Below are 15,208 nucleotides of genomic sequence, written 5' to 3' on the forward strand. Positions count from 1 at the left end.
GTAATTATTTTCCTAATGGGAAACATTACACAAGTTACCACCCAATTACACAATCGAGAACTCTATTACGTGAATGAGAACGCATGCTTTATTTAGTATGAAATATGAAGATTTACCACTCGGACAACACATTCGTATTCAATTTTATAAAATGGTTCATAAACCTGTAAATATGGTCGTAGAACTTGTAATTACAACTAACAGAACATTTTTTACAATATTTTTCATCATTTGTCCTTATATTAGTAATAATTGTTGTTAGTGATGTAATTATTTTTCTAATGGGAAATATTACAAAAGCTACCACCCAATTACACAATCGAGAACTCGATTACGTGAATGAGGACGCATGCTCTATTTAGTATGAAATATGAAGATTTACCACTGGACAACACATTCGTATTCAATTTTGTAAAATGATTCATAAACTGGTAGATGTTGTCTTAGAACTTGTAATTACGATAAACAGAACATTTTTTACAATATTTTTCATCATTTGTCCTTATATTAGTAATAATCGTTGTTACTGATGTAATTATTTTCCTAATGGAAAACATTACACAAGTTACCACCCAATTACACAATCGAGAACTCTATTACATGAATGAGGACGCATGCTTTATTTAGTATGAAGGGGTAATTCCCGCATACCCAAAAATCCTTGGTATTTTTTCCCAATTGCCCAACACTTTGGTATTTCACTATTGACAACAGACAAAGACTAACATGGATAGTTTTAACAAACAAATGCCCTCTGTATCCTATGTTGACCTTAGATTCTTCTACCGTTCTATTCAGTCAAAAGGAAACAATAAAAAACATTAAAACAAAAACAAGACTAGCCTTCAACATGCCACATTTCGCCTAACGACTTCCTGTCTAAACGGCTACTCACAGGGCGGAATCACTGCTGCTTGTCCTAATTTTTCTGTTTTAAAACTGATTCTTTTGGCTGAACAGTAAAGCTTTAGAACTTTAGCTTTCCATGGGATGCATGCATTCGAATGTTCAAACTTTGACATAGTAAACTGTGCATGATAAATATGAGTACAAAATGTAAAGATAATGACATAAACATTTTATAAATTAAAGAAGTGGGTGAACATCCATCTGAATTTATTTATTCAAATATACATATAAAACTTTAAACAATCAGAGCCTCATTCTCAGATAAACAGCAAAAGCTGTTTAGCTATCCATAAGAATGAGAACAGTTACTTACTTGTATTGGAAGCACACTACTTCACACCTAAACAGGAAAGGAAGCACACTGCTATTCTATATTTTTTTTTTGAGAGGTTTTTCTGATCTAATTTTCGAATCTCGACTAATCTCGAAATTTTCGAATGCCTTCTAAGAGAAGCTGAAGCTCCTTATATAGGGAGCGGAACTCAAACTAGAATTCAAAATACAAAAATGTACAGGACAACTCCGTGACTTCTGCTTTTCGTAGTGCTCCTGCTGGTGGAGGTCGGTCAGGGAAAAGCAAAAGGAAAAAGTGAAATGTTTTTCACTTAACCTTTTCTTTTTGAAAAGGAAAAAGCAAAAGTAGCTTTTAGAAAAGTCTAAAGTTCTACAGTTGCTATTTTGGTGCTGATTCTTCACCTGTAGCTTCACATGTTCTCGTCCGTTTCAGAATGGTGGCCAAAGACAAAGGAGTTGTCGTCTGTCTGGGCCATGCGAGTTGTTGTTGCATTATCCTCGACGTCTGTATCAACATACATCTTGTAGTGGTTGTCATTTTCAAGCTTTTCCACCCAACGCATGCATGCCATTGTCGAGTCTATCTCTTTTCTGGTTAGAGATAGGAATGTATCGCTGCTGACTACGTCAGAATGATCGTAAGCAGTGATAATTGTCTTTTCTCCTGCTGCCAGGAATGTGTTGTTAATGTCTTCAGAGATGATCTTTTTGATGTAGTCAAGAGCCATGGCCTTCATCCAGGGAATGCTAGAATTTGGTTGGCCGTTGTATGCTACACAGGCTGGTTGAAGATATCTTCTTTGAATAATTCTCACATAATGATATGGAGGAATATATTCAACTTCACCATCTGTCTTCTGGATCCATTCAGGAGGTGTGGATCTGAACTTCAGACGAAGCATACAGTTGTCTTTTCTGATGTTCTTGACCGTGTTGACAATAATAGGCGGCAAGCCTCTTAGATCATCATTAGTTTTAGTCCATAAATTATGGACAAAACCATTTTCAACAAGCCATAGCTTGTGTTCTTGAGGATGTTCACTCTGAACATTTACCAGGTATCTTCCAACATATGGTCCTGAGACAATAAAGAGGGTTGGAGGAACTAGGTTTTCGGGATTGTGCCTTCCTATCAGATTATGGAATTCATACCAGTCTGATTCATTGAGTGCTATGATAGGGACCCTAGCACTTTCTGGACTTTCAAGGAAGGATAGTTTTTCTTTCCTTACAGCACTCTGCTGTGTATGAAGCTCTTCACTTTGTGGTCTACCATTCTCGTAGAGTTCTTCAGCTAATGCAAACAGAGCTGGGAACATTAATCCACTGCTTCTTTCTTGAAAGGCAAATAAGAGATTGTCCAGGATTGCCTTCTGGTGATACGCTAGTCTCCTGCCAGTTCTGAACACAGGAGTATCAAAAGTTCTTAATTCGTAATTAAAAACATTTATAACTCCACTAGGAGTTGGTCTGCTTTTTGGCAAAGCAGCAGCCGTCAACGGTCTTGATGTGCCTTTACCGTCTGCCGTTTGAGACGGGCTAGCCAATCCTTTACCCTGGGATTGATCAGTTGAGGCCAAGCCTTTTGAGCTTAGCAGAAACCTTTTAAGGATTTTCTCCTTGGTTTCTTTTGGATCTTCTTCAGATTCCTGTTCTTTCCCAGTCCTTCTGCTTCTGGGATTACGACCTTCGTCGTCTTCTCTTTGGCTGAACATTGCCAGTTCTCTGGTCAATGCGTCTGGAAGATAGTTCTTGTTTCCTGCAATTAATTCAACAGTATAATCATATTGGTTAAGAAACAATTGCCAGTTGGCTAATCTTCCTCTATCAGCAGCTTTGTCAAGTTTAAAATTTTTAAAATTCTTTACTCTAGCACAATCGGTGCGGACAGTAAAGGTTTTTCCCAGATAAGCTGGAGAATTTAAAATCGTTTTCTTGACAGCTAAAATCTCTTTCTCCCCTGTGGGATAATTCAGTTCTGCAGGGCTGAACTTGCCACTACAAAATTTGCAGATCTTTTCAATGTTAGTTCCAGGCGCTCTCGCCAGAACAACACCGGACCAGTAATTATCACTCGCATCTGTCTGGAGGATAATTTCATCATTCTCTTCTGGTTGTTGAAGAGGAGGGAGGTTTTTGCAGAGGGTTTTTATCTGCTTCACGATCTTTTCATCGTCTTCTGTGAAGTTCCATTTTCTTTTAGAACTTGTCTTGGGAGATAACATTGCTGTTAACCCTGAGATTCTAGGGATGAAATCTCTCCCATAATTTATGACACCAAGGAATCTCTCTAGACTCTTAGCATCAGGAATTTTGTCTGGGAACTTCCAGATCTTTTCAAGGATGTGAGGTTGGAGCTTTATGACTCCATTCTTGATGTTTATTCCTAGGAAATCAACTTCATCGAGAATAAAGAAGATTTTCTTCTCACCTAGGATAATTCCATGCTGGACTATCAGCTTTGCTACCTCGTGGAGGTGCTTCATGTGTTCTTCTCTGTTTTTGGAGAAGACCAGGATGTCATCTATGTAGACGACGCAGAACTCCGCTACATGCTTGAAGATGTTGTCCATCTTTCTTTGAAAGATTGAGGGAGCTTGCTTGAGACCAAAAGGCATTACTAGCCACTCGTAATGACCTTGTGGTGTTCCAAATGCAGTGAGAGGTACACTCTCAGGATGCATCTTGACCTGCCAGAAACCCGACTTTGCATCGAATTTCGAAAAGACTTTAGCTCCTCTGAGCTGGTTGATCAGGACTCTGACTTGAGCGATCTGATATCCGTCTTTGACAGTCTTCTTATTGACATCTCTATAGTCAATAACCATTCTAGCTTTTCCTCTTAGATTCTCTGCATGATTTCTCACGTAGAATGCTGGAGCATGATGAGGGCTAGTGGAAGGTTGAATTAATCTCTTCTTCAGGAGATCTTCAATATCACTTCTGAATTCTTTCTGATCTTCCTCTTTGTACTGAGGAATGGCTTTGACATGGCAGATAGCATTCATGTCATGCAATCTCAATTCACAGACCACTGGGTCTTTTTCCCAAAACTTCTGAGGATTTGTATCCACATTCTGCTCGAGTAGTTTCTTGATTTTGTCAAGAGTGGGAGTTTGTTGAGACTCAAGCTTGTTCTGAAAGTGCTTGAGGTTGTGCTCATGGATGAAATTAGCTTCTTCATCTTCACTAGCTTCTTCTTCTTCTTCTGAAGATTCTTCAACAAGCAGTTCTTCTTGTTGTTTGATTTGGAGTATTGGTTGAAATTTGGGTTTGTAGGGGGTAAGATCACCACTATTCTGTTGCGATCTCTGATACTGAGTAGTAAAACCGGGACCGGCCACACTGAATGCCTGTGTGAGGCGGTCAGCCCAGAACACCCGTTCTCCTTTTCTGAAGCCTATCGCTTCTTCATCCTGAATGAATCGTTGTTGGAGAATAAAATCATTGCCCAACAAGAAATCAGATCCTTGGCCTTCAGATTGCCAAACATTCTGGATGATAAATGTTCCTCCACCAATGGTGATATGAACATTTTTTGCTACTTTCTTCATGGTGAGATGGCTTCCATCGAATGTAACACCAGTAGCTGACTTTTTCTTGTCTTCGTTCCAGAGTTCTTCTGGAATTGCAAATCTCTTTGCAACAGTAAAGCCTGATCCATTATCTACAAAGGCATGTAGATGATATTTCTTGTGATCAGGGAACTTGAGTCCGACCTCTATGTAGTTGCTGTATCTACTTGTAGAGACGACTTTCGATTGGTGAAGCTCATTTTCTTGAGCTTGTTCCTTTGGAATGAATGGTTTACATTCTTCTGGAACATTTTCCTGAGTGGGTGATTTGTCATCATCATCCCAATCTGTAGGAGTTATCTCTTTGCTGTCTGGATTACTGAACCAGGGGGAGGATCATATCTGACTTTGTAATCAAACTTGCCGGAAGGTTGGCCAAGTAGATCCCATGTACCAGTATCCGCAGCTATCTCTTGTCTTTCTAAGAGATGAACATTTTCTGGTATTTCAACCAGTTCAATATCTTCATCGATTGTTTCTTCACCGATGATTTCTTCCTTTATTTCTGAGGAAGATGGTTGTTCCATAGTCGTTTCTTGGACTACAGTTGTTGCAACATTCTTTGTTTGTTCCATGGTTTCCTGGAACAGAGTTTCAACTTCTTTCGCTTTTTTCTCAGCGAAATACTCTTCATATTCTTGCTCAACCCATTGGCTGACAAGACCATTCTTGGTTTTTCTTCTTGCTTCAGCTATGAAGCATTCTTTGTGATACGTCTTTTTAGATTCTTCACAGAACATAGGGAGACCATTCTTCTCGTGACATAAGCAGTAGTCACAGACGAATGAACCAGGGTTCACCTGATAAGAAGACATGAAGGATTCTGTCTTGCTTTCTTCCCAGTTTTTGACTTTCAAAACGTTCATTTGTCTGGATTCGAAGTACTCTACTTCAGAATCTATCTCAGACTCTTCTGATGAACTTTCTTCTTCTTCAGACCAGGCAGAGTAGACTGACCTGTCGTCATCTTCATCATCAGAATAGGCTATTTCGTAGCCTTTCATATTTGCTACCTCTACTATTTGCTCATATTCTTCAAAGAGAGCTTTAGCAGATCTGTTACCCTTTTCTGGGCATTCATTGGCATAGTGCCCTTCAGCTTTACACAACCAACATCTGCAAGCTTTCTTGCTAGGTTGTTTATGCTGCTGAGTATTCTTCTTTTTCTTGAAGAATTTCTTTTTTGGATCTTCATCCTGTTGCTTCTTGTAATTGGAGCTTTTCTTGAATCTCCAATTCTTTCTCTGATTACTCTTTTTGAATTTTTCGAGTAATATTTTTCTTTTTTCTTCTTTCTGTGGAATTTGGATTCATGACATCCCCAGTTTGTGGGCATATCCAGTATTCCGTAACAGAAATTTTCAACTCCTTTGAGTTGCTTCTTAGCCATCTTAGCTCTAAGATTGGCTTTGCATTGCTCCTTCAGTAGTTGCCGGATTCTGTCGGCAATTCCTCCAACTGAAAATCTTTCAATTGGTTTTTCAGCTATGCTTTCTCTCACAGCTGTTCTCCATGGTTCAGGGAGCTTTCTGTGCAACAGATTAACTAGATCAGTATTCTCTAGTTCACCAATTGTACAGTAATATTCCTGAAATTCATTCAGGTATTCTTCGAAATATCTCATGTCACAGATCTTGAGAGCATAGATATTCGACTTTGCCGTTTCTTTGGCTTTCTCACTCAGATTTGAGAGATCTCCACAGAATTGATCGTACAGGGGTACTGCAAAATCATACGGAGACTTTGAATTTTTTATCTCTTCAAGCCAGTCTCTTCCTCTGGTAGTTTCCTTGAATGATAGGTAGTACTTTTTGCTACTCCAGTGAGAGTAGTTTCATAGTACACCTGCAAATCTGGTGCTTCAAATTTTCCAAGGGTCAGTGCAGAAGCCATCATCAGGCTATCTACCCATTGGTCAATGGTTTTTCTTTTGTCTAGACTCTTGTCTAGATTCAACCAGATGCCGTAGTTCGTGATTGGAACTCTTGGCAGATTGTCCTCGGGGACGAATCTTTGAGAATTTCTTTCTCCTTTTTTACCCGTGGGGGCTTTCTGAACTGGGAGTTTCATTTCCCTTGTTTCTTTTTTTATGAAAGTTCTGGAGCTTCCTCCTTCTTCCATTTCAACATCTTGGTAAGGAAAGACTTTTCTTGTCTTTCTGCATTTGAATTTTTTCATTTCCTCGATTAGTTTTTCTAATCGTTCAGGACTTTCACAATTCTCAGCTTCTTTGTAAAGATCATAGAGCTTCTCAGCTCTGAGCATATGGACTGGTCTGCATAGATCAGCTTCCAGATCTTCTTCTGATATTGGTTCTTCAATAGTGGGTTTTGTACCACTGACACCGGCTTCTCTGGTGCTGTAGCTTCTTCTCAGAAGATTGCTGTTTATCCTGATGTTTTCAGGACAGACATCACTTTTCCTGTGATCTTCAAAGTTGAGGCTGATTTCTCCAGTGCGTCTACTCTCGTAGATCTTTGCTTTTGCTCGTTCCGGCAGCTTTTTTGGACCGGACAGTTTCCATTCAAGAGGAAAAGTTACTTCATTCCAAGCAACCTTGTGAATCTGCTGTGAATGGTTCTTCTGGTTGGTGAGGAATCCAGTAGTGAGACCAGGGATGTTGGAGATCCTTGTCTTTGGTTCCACTGTGGTGCTCATCAGTTTATAGTACACTCTGTATACTATTGCCAATTCTTGCATTTCTTCCTTCATTGAGATCCCGTCTGTCTTGACTCTCAGTCTGAGGCAGTGGGCTGCATCTTTCAAGCTGGTTGAAAAGTTGGGGAAGCAGTTGAAATATGCTACCTGGTTGCATAATGATGCTTCTAAAGTCCCAAACAGACTTGCTTGGAAGTCTGTCAATCTGTTGTCTTGCAGGACACATAGGACTGAACAGTTGATGCCTTCTCTTGCCAATAGTTTTATGCCGACTTGGACTGCTCCAATGTGCATAAATTGGTATTGCTTTGCTTGTGCTCTGGCAACTTCAGCAGGGGTGATCATCAAGAGATCTGTTTCTCCTGTTGTTGAGGGGGTTGTGAATTCAAGTATTTTGAAATGATGGCTGTCCATCAGGTCAAATGTTCCCCGTCGGTAGATCTGTTTGAAATCTAGCTTTGGAATTGAGGAGTTTTTTACCTCATGCTCGATTTCATTGTATTCAAATTCTTCCGAATTTAGGAGTTGAACTCCTTTCTTTTTCCAAAGATGCTTAACATCTTCATTTCTCTTTTTTCTGAATTCTCCGGATTTTCATACCGGATACTAGTATGACTAGTAGATGGTTCCAGAAAAATCATGTTAGGAACACGATTTGAGTCTGGTTTCTCTAATGGTTTGAACCCATTAGTCTTCTTTTTTACTGTAGGCAATTTCTTGTCCTTCAGTATAGATTCCAGCGTTTTTTGCTGTTCTTTGATTTTTCTACTGACACTTGTCAGTCTTTCTTCTTCCGTTTTTGGAAGGTCTTTGATATAATCCAGTTTGTTTTCCAATCTTTCTAATTGGTGGATTATAGCAGGTATTGTTTCTAGTGTCGACTGACATCTAGATATTTCTAGTAACATCTTCTGATATTTCTCATCAGAAGCTTTTAGTAGAGAATTTATTTTCTCTAATAACAATTCTGACATTGTCCCCATTAAGGAGGGGTTCTCCTTTGAGCCTTTTACAAGCTCTGATACCAGTGAGGTGCGGATCTAACCAATGCTCAAATAATTCAGAGGTTTTTGTTCCTCTTCCAGAACATATAGGAGATTTTCTATCTCTTCTTCTATCTTATAGATTCTAGTCTGAAGTCTATAAATAATATCCCAGTAATTGGGAGATTCTCTATCAAGGCTGTCCCGATAGGTTTTTAATTTTCTCAGTTTTTCTCTCTCTTTCTGCAGTTCTTTAGTAGTATGTTTGCATATAGCAACAAGCTCAAGTCTGTCTACAATTGAAATTATGGATAGTAAATTGTACTGTTTACCTTTCGAATTAGAGGATGACTGTCAGCTTCATACATATATTTAAATGAAACAAACTCTGATGGGCCCACCACGTTTCTAAAACGACATATATAGATTTATGAAAGAGACATATGCAGATGCAGACTCTAACAGACCAAAACAACAAAGGGTACTAATGGTAGGGATTTTGAAAAGACGGGTAGGTAGGAAAGAAAGTGAGAAAAAGTTGTGTAAAAGGGAACAAAAATAATACACTGGGGTGTATGAGAAGTATTTTCCCAAATTTGGGGTGTATGAGCATTAACCCTAGTATGAAATATGAAGATTTACCACCCGGACAACACATTCGTATTCAATTTTGTAAAATAGTTCATAAACCTGTAAATATGGTCGCAGACCTTGTAATTATCACAAAGATGACATTTTTTACAACATTTTTCATCATTTGTCATTGTATATCATAATAAGCAGTTGTCAAAAATATAAATATTTTCTCAATGACGAACATTACACAAGGTACCACCCAATTACACAATCGAGATCTCTATTACGTGAGTTAGAACACATGCTCTATTAAGATTACCACCCGAACAACATATTCGTCTTCAATTTTGTAAAATGATTCATAAACCAGTAAATTTAGTCCTGCACTTCGTAATTACCACCAATTTTCTTTATAAACCGCTGCGGCTTTCGCCTAAAGACCACACACTTTCCCTCTGCATTTCGACGATTTGATTCTCAAGATTCACCAAGTCATCTCAGCTTTCGGTTTCTCCGGTCAATTTCCGACTACCCATTTCGTTTTCCGGCGACCTTCTCGATTTGAATCCAATGGAAACCCCATCTTCAACACGAAGAGTCACAAGGTCGCAGAATTTGGTTGCCCAAAGCAACAACACAATACCAATTTCAAGTGAGTTGGTCTTCCTCAGTTTCTTGATTCAAAGTTTTCGTCTTTGTTTGTTCTTTGAATTTGGGGTTTATGGGTTTCAATCAGAACAGGGTTTTACTGATCATGGTTTGGTCTTTCAGTTCGGGGGTTTATGGTTTCAATCAGAAAAGGGATTTACTGATAATTGTTTGTTCTCTCAATTTTGGGGTTCAATCAGAAAAGGGTTTTACTAATAATTGTTTGTTATTTCAATTTTGGGGTTTATGGGTTTCAATCAGAAAAGGATTTTACTAATAATTGTTGGTTCTTTCAATTTTGGGGATTTATGGGTTTTGATCAGAAAAGGGTTTAACTTATAATCTTTAATTTTCGGGGAAGACTAATGAAGATTCTGAAATGGGTGTACCGAAATCAAGAACAAGAAATGGAAAACAGCAACAACAACAGCAAGACCGGTCTACCTGATCGACATAACCAACGATTGGGTTTCTGGGTTGCATTTTTCTGGGTTTCATAGTTTGGGGTTTCAAGTTCATATCAGTTTGCATCTGGGTTTTCATAAGAACCATGCGGGCAACCCATTAAGCCTCCATGATTGCAAATCCTGTTTTGGATTTTAGAGGTTTTGGCAACTTTGGGTTTGGTTTTTAGCCGGCTATAACGTGTAATATGCAGACAAGAGTGTATGGTGTGGTGAGAGCCGTTAATAAAGGTAATACACTGTGGGTTTCGTTCAAACACACATAATTAAGGTATACGAAGGCTGGAAAGTTGTAACAAAAAAAAAAGAGGCTGGAAAGTTGCGGACATGAATTAATTAAGGTATATAAAACTTGGAAAGCTGTAGACATGACACTATAAACTAAATGGTCGCAAGCAAAGTAGCGTGGAGCAAATAATAAACAAAGAAAAGGCAACCTTTTTTTTGAGAGAAAAAAAAAAGGCAACCAAACCTTAAATAATATGGATAAAGAATAATATGGACAAATAAAGAATAAACCTTAATTATACGCATATCGGTCTCAAAAGGAGGGAGAAAATGGGGAAATAGAGTTTATCAAAATTGAGTGTTGGCTGTTGTCGTGATAAGAACAAATAGTATTCGACAGTTTCATTAATCAAGGATTGATGACAGTTGCAGCAGCCTTTTATTCAAAAAAATGGCTACGTGGGACTAGTATAAATGTTGTATGATTTTTTTATAGACGAAACCTTAAAAAAAGGCAACCAAACCTTAAAAAAAACCTTAAAAAAGGCAACCAAACCTTAAAAAAAAAAAAAACTGGTTTAATAGACGAAACTAGGAACTAGATCGAGCAAACAACATGTATCTATTTATATATAAATGAAATTGAAGTGTAGAGAAGATCAATCGCAAATTGGGAAGATATGGAACCATGGAACCCAATAAACTAACCTAGCTGTGGACAAATAAAGAATAAAATGCGCGGGTTATTTCTCCCTCATTTTATTCTTTATTTGTCCACAGCTAGGTTAGTTTATTGGGTTCCATGGTTCCATATCTTCCCAATTTGCTATTGATCTTCTCTACACTTCAATTTCATTTATATATAAATAGATACATGTTGTTTGCTCGATCTAGTTCCTAGTTTCGTCTATTAAACCAGTTTTTTTTTTTTTTTTTTTTTTTTTATTAAAAGAGGATCAAAGGATTTCACTCCTACTCCTATGGTGACTCGAACCCATGACTTCGTACATAGATAATGGGTGCTCTCATGGGTAGGGGGTCTACTTACGAATGTAAAAATTCTGGGATGTTTGTCCTCGCATGGTGCCGCTCCCTTTAGAGAAGTTTGCTTGTACAAAGCGTTGACTGCTCTATTGGGTGTCTTATTCACGACGGATTGGCCTAATTTTTTGATACAATACCTACCACTATTTTATAAACATATCGGAATTTTTGGATTTATCAATTTCTATTTCAAAATTTTTGAATCGCACATAATCCATATATACCTAGTAATGTTGTCTAACTTGTTTATTAGAGTTGTTACCCTCCATGAGCAAAATGGGGGACGAAATAGAATTTTTAAAATTTCACCATTGGATGGTGTCTGCATACGAATATATGGTAGTGGTAGAAATTTCAGCAATTTCTGCCTTCGGTTGGGTCTCGATCTATTGGTCAACTCGATACCCTAAATAGAACATAAAATAAATATGCTCGTAACCGGTCCTTGGCAATTCAATTTTTTCGATCAATTGCATACTAGGTTATCTTCCTTGGGACTGAAACAGAATTCTCCAAATTCAGAAAATGATTTCCTCTCTCTGACTTCACTTGCTGCATCTCACACCAAACCACACCAAGTCTTATTAGCAAATCATGTTCATGTAATTATATATCAGCCTCCATTCATTTATTAAGGGTGATGACCCAAAATACTTAACAAACGTACATCCTACAAAAAAGACGTGTATGTTAAGACGTGTGAACAAACATAAGACATATGAATTGCATATACACTAATCATAGATGGTATATATAGCCAAAGAAATTGAAAGTAAAATAAATAGAAGAATCTTTTGAGGTAGATGAATACGTACCTAGGACAACAACGAATCCATATATCATCAACGGCTTTTGCATGATATGTGTAAACAAACTAAATGATAGACATTGTAACCACCTGGAACTCGAGCCCCTTGCACTCCACAATAGAAAGAACAAGAGCTTGTTTCCCAACAGAGTTAGAAATTTCCTTTTGAACACTAGCATCACGCACCAAGTTGACCTGCACAGCTCCAAATCCAACAAAATTAGTAGCACTACTCCCAAATAACTTTTACGATCATATCTTCATTTTCTCTAGATTGAAGCAACACTGGAGCTTCCCCATGTACAGGACTTGTTTCAGGATTCAGATTATCATTCGAACACTCTGATTGCAATTCCCATCCAATTTGAATTCCCAACCAAATTACCAAACTGTTTGCAGTTCAGTTACCATCCAAAACTGGCAAAACCGATGCCAAATTTCAAAACAGATACATGACCAATACAGATATACAAATAACGGCAAAATAGCTCAATCAAAACAACCAATAAACCAACTTATCAACAGGGCAACAGGCAACAGCTCGATCAACTAATGGAGATATTCAGAAATGCAGCAACTTGAAGCTCAATCAATTTAATGGTTTTAATCATACAATTTGGTTATACATTCATACAAATATACAATACCCAGCAACTTACCAAGCTTGATTTCACCAACTAACCAAGCTTGAAGAGTGAAACCCAGAATGTAAGTGAAAACCCAGAAATCGAACCCAGAGTGTAAACAACAGTTTCTGGCTTTCTGCTTTGCTGCTTGAGGAAAAAAGCAACCAAGTTGGAGACTTCAAGGCTATTCAACTGAAAACCCAGAAAGTAGTGGAGATGTTCATGAGATACAGATCGATTGAAAAGTCAAAAACCCAGAAATTTCGGTAAACTATATGACTTACCACCGTTAGTCCGTCACCGTCGGGTATAGAAAGGGCTGTCGACGCCTCGACGGTCAAGGAGAGAGGTTGAAGAGGACTGGAGGAGCAGTGGAGTGGAGGGGCGCGGTGGAACAGAGGGAGACTGAGGCAGAGTAGCGCAGAGAGAGAGCGAGAGTCGTGGTAGCACAGCGAAGCGGAGGAGCGCCGCGCAGGGAGGCCCGACGCTGGAGGCACGGTGACGAACTGAGAGTGACGGCGAAACGGGATACCTTCTCAATAGGTTAGCTTGTTTCGAATATCCATGACCCTTGGATATATTACCGATCCAACGGTCACAAATATTCACAAAACGCCCGGTATGGGATACCCCAGTACTGTAGAATTTTCCTGAAGTTATAACTGTTGTATGAAATAAAATATATATAAAATAAAATAAATTAATCAAACTCCTTTCAGGTACTGCCCAAAATTCTACCATCTTAAACTGCAGTTGATTTTGCAGCTATTAATCTAACATACAGGACAAGATTTTGCAGCTATAAATCTAACATATAGGCTAGGACAAGGGAGCTGATCTTACCTGTGTCACTGTGTGAGGATCTTCTAACCAAATTTCACACAGTAAAACCAGAAACAAAAAAGATGGTTTCTAGAAAGCAAAGAGTCCCTAACTACATTAGCTAGGCTGTTGTCACTTCCAACTTTTAGTAACATATTGCATTGGGTTGGTCAAACAAGAGAAGGCTCTGCACAAAAGAATCCATGAAATTGTACATCCGTCGTTTATTTAGCTCACTTGTAATTTGTCCGGTGTTAGGGTCTACTAATTGCACCCCAAGAGGGTACATGTTGAGCAATACTTCACCACTTTTCCGAAAACCAAGTGGATACCAGATACGTTCTTGCAAGTGTAAAGTTGATAATATAGTCCAGGATTCCACCACACTATACTCTTTCATCACCCACAAGTGGAGCAATTTCTCCGAACTCTGAACCAACAAGGCAAGAGACTCCCTGTATCTTAAAATAGAAACATGTGCTATTTCAGAGGCCGTTGGTATCATTATCTTGGCAAATCGCTCACTGAACAGATCAAAAGAAACAATATATCTGACTTCATCGGGATACCCTTTGGGGCTTGGAATCCAATGTAAAGCTCCATTGACAAAAGCATGTTTGTTTGATAAGGAAACATCATATCCTCTATCCGAATAATCAAGAGGTCTAAAGTAAGCTGGAACAACACCAGCACTGATAATCTTCCAAGAACCTCTAGCTAACGACCAAACCTCACATGCAGTTCGCTTGCCATAAAAGTTGTTCACACTTCTCAAAACCTTATAGTCATTGGTGTGTGAATCATAGCCAAAGTCGCACCTTGCCCAATCAGATTCGAAGCCAAGGGTAATTGGCCTAGGCAAAACCATATACTTTCTGATGCAAGGATTCCAAATTATTGTGGTATATTTAGAAGCAAGGCACACCAGGCCATTACAAGTTCCAGCAACATAGAAATCGCTCTCCTTTTCTGAGTACTTTCTTAGTTTCTTTTTGAACAAAGGAATGAGTGGACTTGTGAGCTTGGTGTACTCATCGAATGCAGGGTTATCCAAATGCAACGAGAAAAGAAGCTTCTCAGATGTACATGCAGTTAGTAGAAAAAGGCCATAAACGTTGGTCTGACTGTTGGATTGGACTATGCGCCTGAGATGGGCATCAATGAAGGTAGAGCTTATGATTAGAGATCTCCATGATTTGCACACTGCGGTGCATTGGACTAAAGATTTGATTGGCAACTTCACGAAGATTCCTTGTATGATTTCTTCAGGAAAGTTTTCGAAGACTGACACTATTTTCTTTCTGGTACATTTGTCTGCCATAATAATTTGGTTCCGTTGATGCTGCCTAATTTTCAATGGGAGAGTTAGGGATTTGATGAATACCAGAGGGTAGGGATTTGGGGGTTTTATAGAAGATATGCTTGCCGTCCTTCTTCTCCTAAATCATAATTGAATTAAAAATGCGTAATTAATTAATTAATTAATTATTATTATGTTGTAGAGAAACTGAAATTGAGAGGAAATCGTTGTGTATTATCATTGATAATAGGGGCCTCTTTATATAGAGGATTA

At 38.5% G+C, this 15,208-nt stretch overlaps 1 protein-coding gene and 1 long non-coding RNA gene across 3 annotated transcripts; both read right to left on the reverse strand.

The window, feature by feature from the left end:
- Positions 1–11,358: 11,358 nt before the first annotated feature.
- On the reverse strand, positions 11,359–13,433 carry LOC112166555. Of its 2 annotated transcripts, none has more exons than XR_002923317.2 (4): positions 13,098–13,433; positions 12,870–13,005; positions 12,195–12,604; positions 11,359–12,049 (listed from the first exon to the last, which is right to left on the reverse strand). It is a non-coding gene; the product is annotated as an uncharacterized LOC112166555 (long non-coding RNA). The 2 variants fall into 2 exon arrangements; XR_002923318.2 differs by having other exon boundaries at positions 11,360–12,049; positions 12,847–13,005.
- A 347-nt stretch (positions 13,434–13,780) lies between these two features.
- On the reverse strand, positions 13,781–14,956 carry LOC112164023 (F-box protein At3g07870). Its single transcript, XM_024300267.1, has one exon. It carries the CDS (start codon positions 14,954–14,956, stop codon positions 13,781–13,783), a length of 1,176 nt encoding a protein of 391 aa, XP_024156035.1.
- Positions 14,957–15,208: the final 252 nt, after the last annotated feature.

The sequence above is a fragment of the Rosa chinensis genome, chromosome 5 (assembly GCF_002994745.2).
Source record: "Rosa chinensis cultivar Old Blush chromosome 5, RchiOBHm-V2, whole genome shotgun sequence".
Lineage (NCBI taxonomy): Eukaryota > Viridiplantae > Streptophyta > Magnoliopsida > Rosales > Rosaceae > Rosa > Rosa chinensis.

Excerpts from the sequence above, each read along its gene's own strand:
- LOC112164023 (XM_024300267.1), bottom strand. The coding sequence starts at position 14,956 with ATGGCAGACAAATGTACCAGAAAGAAAATAGTGTCAGTCTTCGAAAAC.